This window comes from Octopus sinensis, linkage group LG17, assembly GCF_006345805.1.
Source record: "Octopus sinensis linkage group LG17, ASM634580v1, whole genome shotgun sequence".
Lineage (NCBI taxonomy): Eukaryota > Metazoa > Mollusca > Cephalopoda > Octopoda > Octopodidae > Octopus > Octopus sinensis.
Window position 1 is genome coordinate 16,510,148 of NC_043013.1, and position 8,404 is coordinate 16,518,551.

At 32.6% G+C, this 8,404-nt stretch overlaps 1 protein-coding gene across 1 annotated transcript; it reads left to right on the plus strand.

The window, feature by feature from the left end:
• The first annotated feature begins 1,769 nt into the window (after positions 1-1,769).
• Positions 1,770-7,901, plus strand: LOC118766725. Its single transcript, XM_036510401.1, has 2 exons — positions 1,770-1,775; positions 6,789-7,901. The coding sequence occupies exon 2, from the start codon at positions 6,822-6,824 to the stop codon at positions 7,734-7,736; it is 915 nt and encodes a 304-aa protein (XP_036366294.1). The 5' UTR covers positions 1,770-1,775; positions 6,789-6,821; the 3' UTR covers positions 7,737-7,901.
• Positions 7,902-8,404: the final 503 nt, after the last annotated feature.

Consider the following 8,404-nt stretch of genomic DNA (forward strand, 5'->3'; position numbering starts at 1 on the left):
AGCAAGTCATAGGAACTCACAAGGTCTGATCTTCTTCAACGAGGGCCAACCTGGGGTTAAAACATGTAAGACAGAAGACAGGGAACTGTGTCTTCTATATATATATCTAACTCAGATGTTGAACGCACACCGCCAAACTCCACTTCCCACCCTTCCAATTTTCAGTTCCCCCCGCCCGCCCCTACGTTTAACACACACCTCTAACTTTCAACCACCTTCATCTCGTGTTAAACTTTACAAAATTATATTTTTATCTTATTTTATTTTATTTTTATTTTTACTTTTATTTTTACTTTTATCCTACCTCCATTTATATTTATTTTTATTTTTAATTTTATTTTTACTTTTATTCTACTTCCATTTATTCTCATTTTCATTTTCATCCCTTACCTTAACTATTATAATTTTTATAATTCTTATACTTCATTTCTAACTATTACATTGTATTTCTTATTTTATACTGTATTTTTTATTTCTAATCTTTACCCATACCCTCATTCTTACCCCTAACTTATCGCTTTACACCTCTATATATGTTTATTTACTTACCTATGGATCCACCTTTTGAATATACGAGCGTCCGCGTACGTGTGTATACGCATACATACATATGCACGCGCATATATGTACATGCATACTTCGATATCTTATAGCTATACCCATGTGCGCGTGTGTCTCTGTGTGTGTATATGAGTGTATATGTGCACGCACATACGGACACACAGCCGTGTGTGCGTGCGCGTATTGACATGAGTACGGGATTCTTTACATACGTTCTTATACACATCCTTTAATATCTTATACCTGGACCTAGAGGCGTGGGCATATACGTGTGTGTATGGAGTGATGGGCGCGCGTATATACATGTGAGCGTGTACGCGCGTAATGTCCGTGTATATATGCGGATATTCTGTTGTATGTATGTGTGTGTACGCGCGTGCGTGTGGGTGCGTGTGTGTTTATGTACGTGTTTACACGCGAGTGCGTGTGTATGCTTATGGGCTTGGAGGCGTATATGTACGCGTGTATGTGGGTGTATATATCCATGATGATATGTATGTACTAGAAGTCCATTTAATTCAAGGAACCAGATTAAATGCTCATCAGCTCTGATTTACAACGCATTAAGTCCCCAGACGAAACTGTTGATGTACTGACAATTCTACAACTAAATTTTATCAATCTCCTGACCACCATGCTTGGTCCATAACCTCTATACATCCCTTATCTTTACATTCTTTTACACTTTTATCATGTTTTTATCAGGTTTTTTTACTTTTATTTCTATTTCTATTTTTACTTTATATTTCTTTATACCCCCTTTACATCTACTTACAACCCTTTATCCTCTACATTTTTATATTATTCTATACTTACACTTTTTATACATTTTTTATCCCTCGTCCCGAACTCTCGCCCCTCCATCTTCACCTCTATATATGTATTTATTTATTTACATTACCTCAACATCCAATTTTCCTCATTCTACATTGAGAGAAGAAAGAGATGGACGCTTCAACTCTATGCTGCTGCCGCATTATGTCGTACGTGAATGAGAGGATTTGCATCCCCAACCAAGAATTTTTGATGTAACACATGTCCTTGTGGAAGCTGTGGTGTGCGGCTGAAGAAGGCCACAGACATACATTATGCATTGTTATAAATCTGTCTAATAAAGGCCCGAAACATATGTACCGCTGAATCCTTCGCATCATGTTTTTATTTTATTTTGATCAATTTACTCCACCACCTACACCACCAAACGGTATACACAGGTGCTTATAATTATCAAGTACTCACCCCGAATTTCTATACTCAACTATATATATATATATATATATATATATAGAAAAAAGTGAAAAAAACTACAGAAGGCTTGTTTTAAAAGGTTAAAGAATATATATTTAAGTCAATATGTCTGAAGAATATTATAAATTTTTTTCTCACAATGACGTAGTTTAGAAGAAAGACCGGTTTCGCGTTTAGCTTTTCAAATTTCTTACGTCGTTATGTTTATGTTTAGAAGAGTTATCGTTATGTTTATGTTGAAAAGAGTTCTAAATAAGGGGAGGTAATAAGTGATTTCTTCCGGTATAAGGGAGATAATCGCTTGAAATTTTTTTCCTTTCCTTTGGGGTGAATTTCTCTGTATAAGTATGTTGGGATGGTTAAGTCTGGGCTTGTACTTTTCAATGAAGAATGTTTCCTTGTTTAGTCTAGTTTGTGTTGATGATCCGATAGCACATTGGTAAAATGGAAAGATTAAAAATTGTGGTAGTAGTTGCTTTGCGCATTTCTCAATGTGCTCACTAAAAGGTATCATTCTGTATTCTGGGAATGCAATCTGTTGTCGATGCAGTGTGCATCTACGTCTGAGTGATAGTCCCGTGGATCCCACGTAGTCTTGGTGGCAGCCCGAGCATTTTATGACCTTTTAGTGAGCACATTGAGAAATGCGCAAAGCAACTACTACCACAATTTTTAATCTTTCCATTTTACCAATGTGCTATCGGATCATCAACACAAACTAGATTAAACAAGGAAACATTCTTCATTGAAAAGTACAAGCCCAGACTTAACCATCCCAACACACTTATACAGAGAAATTCACCCCAAAGGAAAGGAAACAAATTTTAAGCGATTATCTCCCTTGCACCGGAAGAAATCACTTATTACCTCCCCTTATTTAGAACTCTTTTCAACATAAACATAACGATAACTCTTCTAAACATAAACATAACGACGTAAGAAATTTGAAAAGCTAAACGCGAAACCGGTCTTTCTTCTAAACTATGTCATTGTAAGAAAAAAATTTATAATATTCTTCAGACATATTGACTTAAATATATATTCTTTAACCTTTCAAAACAAGCCTTCTGTAGTTTTTTCACTTTTTACTATTTTCTATATATTCAACCACGTGCTTTCACAAACCAACTTTCTTATCTATATATATATATATATATATATATATATATATATATATATATATACATATATAAAGCTGCACGTAAATGGAAGTTAGAGGCATTAAAATTATAGGACTACTTATAGTTAGTCATTCATTACATGTATGATGGCTATATGATACACATGCATGTATATAGCAAGTATATATACAAACTACCGAGCTGTGTTATTCTTTTTTATAATTTCTCTGGTTTAATTATTAAAACACACATACGCCTATATCTATATATTTTTTATAATTCATTTATTTCTTTATGTACAAATTAGTATAGGTAATAAATAATCATAAATTTATAAAATTAATATCGGTGTATTTAGAATAAAAAAACTTTTGAATGAATAAATAGTTGACTAAACTTTTTAATGACTTTAGAAAATTTATGCTATTATAATATGATAATGTTATTATATGATATGTATTTATGATTTCTTAATAAAACTACGTAATTTTTAATTTTGATTGCATTTCTAGTATAAGTTATTATAAATAATGAATACAGTGTAATTTATAATATTATTTAGTGTTAACCTATTGGCAATGAAGTACTTTAATTTTTTTTTTTTTTTTTAGCCATGATTAATAGCACGTTGTTTTTGTGAGATTAACGAATTTTTCAGAATATATTGTCTGAATAACATGCATTTTACCAAATATTATGGAAAATATTTTCTACTTCGCCATAAATTCTTAGCATATTATTTAGTTTTTTTTTAGATAAATAAATGATGCGCAGAAATATATTTAGATTAATATTTTTAAGTGTACAAACATAGTTTATAACCGTTATATTAATTGTTTTATTTATTTTTATTTTTTATTTTTATTATATATTTTTATTATATATCTATTTTTTTTTAATTTTTAAATTATTGACACTCATGCTTACAAACATAAGCAAGTTTAATTCAGTCTATTCTAGGATCTAACAACCCTCATGTAATTTTTGTCAAATTTTGTCAAATGAGATTTTTACCCATAAACATGGATTTTTTTAATAAATTCATTATTGGGTCTTAATCGAAACAATTTGTAGGATTAATATTCGTATTCATGTTATATTATATTATAATAGTAATATATGTTAGTAAATTAAAATATGTCAGTCGTTACTCTCCGTTTTCTTTTAATTTTTGTATGTTGAATATATGCCCATTTGAGTTGTGAAAGCGTTTTTAATCTCTGCCATATTGCCAAACCAGTGAAAAATTGGATGATTTCCATCCCTATTACGGAAAATGTTTTTCCATGTATTGAATTTTAATTTCATATATGTACCCATATATACGTGTGTGTGTGTGTGTGTGTGTGTGTGTGTGTGTGGTGTGTGTGTGTGTGTGTGTGTGTGTGTGTGTGTGTGTGTGGTGTGTGTGTGTATGATTCATGTATGTGTTTTTTTTCAATGTTTACAAATAACATGGAAAAATAAATAAATAGTCACGGAGATGTACTTGCATAGCAAGTGACTTGATCTGAGATCGTGTGCTGGAACGAAAACAATTGCAGCGTGGAAGGTGTTTATAAGTCATTTAAGAAGCATACAAAAACCGTTAGATTCACTTCAACATTTAAATTTAATTTGTCAAAATATTTTCGTCGCTTTGAGACCGCGACCTGTTCACTGACAAAACTCCGTGCTGCATAGGTACCAAGGATGTAACAGCCTACTTATAAAGGTAGAAACTCCAGGTTTAGGTGAAATGTTTTTGCCCATTGTAAATAAATAAATAAATATATGTATACCATTCTGCCTAAAAAAATGGATCTACAAATGCAATATCCCTGCATATCTCACATCTATTTTCTTTTATTTACTCCACCTCATTCTTTATTTTATATCTTATCTTAATCAACTATTTCTTAACCATCCTCTCACACCGTCTCCGATGAAGGGATATAATAAATATCCTGGAAACAGCTGTTTTTTCTGCCTTTTTATTAAGATAAGATTAATATTTTATTTTGAATAAAATGGTAATTTTTTCCCCTTTAAGGAAAAAAATATCAAGTACCCGTGATTCCAAAAATATCTCATAAATATATAAGGAGAATTTCTTTCTTTCGGTCTGCGGGACACGAAAGTTGTATTAATGATTAAGGGAAGAAAAAGGAGAAAAGGGCGGACAGCCCTCTTCTTAAAGAGGGAAATAACTATTTTATTTGTAGTCTTTATCACATGGCAGGAAAGCAAACTTTGGGAGGTAACACAGCATGGTTTCAGGGTACATAAATGACATTTCGCTCATTATCTTAGCTAGATCATCTGGTAGTAGTCGAGTCTTAAATACAGTGATGATGAACGAAAAATGGCTGCTGAATCCATATCAAAGATACTCTTGCTAATGATACTTATCTCGCTATTGGAGGGGTTGATCAACATGCATTTGGGATTGGAGAAGAAATGGTGTAATATACGGGTGGGTGGGGGTCGCTTACCGAGGTAGTCCATGCGATTCTCTGTATTAAGGCGGGTAGCTAGCTCCTTTGTTTCTGTGTTTGTGGAAATGTAGGTAGAATTATGGGTTTTATTGTATGCTTTGGAGATGGTGCCTGTGAGGAGTCTTGAGGCTCACGTTACGTAGCATCGTTCCATAAATAATGTTCGATAGAATATCCTTGTGAACTATACGCAATTCGGTTGTTCGGGGACTGATCACCCAGCATTTGAGATAACAAGGATAATTAGGTTTGTCGTCTTTAAGATAAATGCTTGTTGGGAGAGTGACTAAATAAACTTTTTTGTAGAATATTTTGTCACATCCATGTCACTTATTAAACACCGCTTATTAAAGATCACAATGCTAATTAGGGGAGTGGCAATTTATTTAACTTCTATCTGTAAGACATTATATATTTTGGAACCAGACTTACCCTTTGGGTGGTGTGTGTGTGTGTGTGTGTGTGTGTGTAGGAAGGTGGGGTAAATAATAATTTTATACGATAACGTTATACTGCATGTCATTTTCTTCAAATCATAAACGTTTTACGCTTTCTCCAACAACACAATAATGCACATAAGGATTAATTTTTGTTTAAAGATATTTGAAACTTTGTGTAAAGCTTCTTACTATGTTCAAAAGATTTTCTGGTGGTACCAGTTCATTGCCTGTTTTCGAGTAGCGATGGCTTTTAAGTTATTTTTAAGTTCAACCCCCTTGTCTGGATAAGTTTTAGATACGCATGTGGTGAAATTATTTGCCTCGTAAATTGTACTTAACAAAGAACTTTCCTGTTCCATCTGTATTATGTTTACTTTTCTGAAAGCCAGAGACATCAAAAAAATCTTACTTTTCTTCTTGCGAAACTCTAAACTGTGCCGTAGAGATTTTATCAGTCTCTATCCCTTTTAATCCAAAAGTCATTTACTTCGACTAGCCGACAAGGAAATCTACAATATAAGAGTCAATGTTATGCTTTGTTTACTAGAATTTGGGGGTTGTAGATAAAGTGTGTTCAACTGAGGAGCTTTTCACTCTATTTTCATTTCGTTGATCCACTTTTCTGATATATCAGATTCTAAGAGAACAAAATTTGGTTACACGAGACTATAAATTGTACTTAAGATTATTTACAATGTACGTTTTGCGGTTAGACTAACACACACATAGTTATAGCAAGAACAGATCTTTACTTTAATCCGTCGATAACTAATTCTTGCTAATTACTATCTATCAATGTTTTACTCTATTAAATAATTATTATAATAATTCAATTACCATTGTAAATAATTATTATAATAATTCAATTACCATTGTAAGTATATAAAGATATAGAATTTAACTGGTCAGTATCTTCATTTCTTTTACTGTCTCTATTTCAGACTTGTGGCGATTTTAACTACCTAAAAAGCAAAATGGAAGTGGTGACTAATTACAGCTACGAATACGAACTCGAACACGAGTACGAGTACAGAGTCTTCGGAAATGATGCAACTGGATGGTTGAATATAGTTTTATGTATATCGATTATCATCGTTGTCCTGTTCGACTTATTTCTAATGGTCGCCATTTTCCTAGATCGTAAATCTCACGGGAAAAGGCGCTCTTTGTCACTACTGAACTATTTGCTGAACTATGCTCTCGATGCTGTGTTTGCTTATTTCCAGAGTTTGCATATCTTTATAGTTCAAGATTTGCCAAAATCTCATTGCCTATTTATCGTTATATTATCTTACGCGTTTAACGATGGTGTTAAGTATTTCCTTATACCTCTTTGCTGCGAGTTTATCGTGAAGTATTTTAGCCCAAGCAGATACGAAAATCAAATTTTCCTAATTATCCAATCCGTATTGATAGGGACCTTGTGGGTCTTTATAAGTATCAAAGCTTTGGTAATGTTTCTAGCTTTTTCATACCATCGTTCGAATAGCTGCTATATTCACTTAGATAGCAGTGCCATTCAGGCTCAATTTATAATGGGAATTCTGTTGATGATTGCAATGTTAGTGTTTGTAGGCTTGCTGATCTACATTGCCATCAAGAGCAAAGAAGAAGAGATGATGAAATCACAAGTGAAAACTTTGATTATTATTACTGCAGTGATTATAACTTTGTTCTTTCTAAACTATGTTATTGGTGCTGGATTTGTGGGACTCACGTATACTACTTTAGCCATCATTTATCGGGTTACAAATATTGCCATCTTCCTGCTTTTGCCGTTTCTGTGGCTTTTTGATACCACTATAAGACAAAGTATTCGGAATTTATGTTCAAGGAACTACGCAAAATCTAAAGATCATCGACCACACGAGTTAACTGAAATAAATTAATCTTATGAAGTGATATTAAACTAACATTATATCCTTTGATATAGAAGGGTAAATCTGTTCAGTAATACATTAGGAGGATTGTATGTATGTCTGTCTGTCTGTATGTATGTGTGCACGTCATATGTGTGTGTCTGTATGCACGCATATATGTATGTGTGCATGTATGTATGTGTGCATGTATGTATGTATATTTGTACGTATATATATATATATATATATATATATATATATATATATGTATGTATGTATATATACATATATATACATATCTATATACTTATATATACATCCATACGTATATACAAACATATATATAAACACATACATATATGCACACACACACATACACACCCACACATATATATATGCACATACATACATACATATGTACATACATAAATATATATATATATATATATATATATATATGTGTGTGTGTGTGTGTGTGTGTGTGTGTGTGTGTGTGTGTGTGTGTGTAAAAGCCGAATTTCATCTGAAACTTTCAGCTTTAAACCACAATATATCATTGGTTTATTTTATATCTGCGCGAATGCAAGTGTATACTGGCATATACACATATATTCTGTATTTTTGCACTAAAAACATCATTGGGTTTAGCTTTTGCTTTCTCTGCACCCGTACCTACTTTTTACTCATTTTCTTGCATG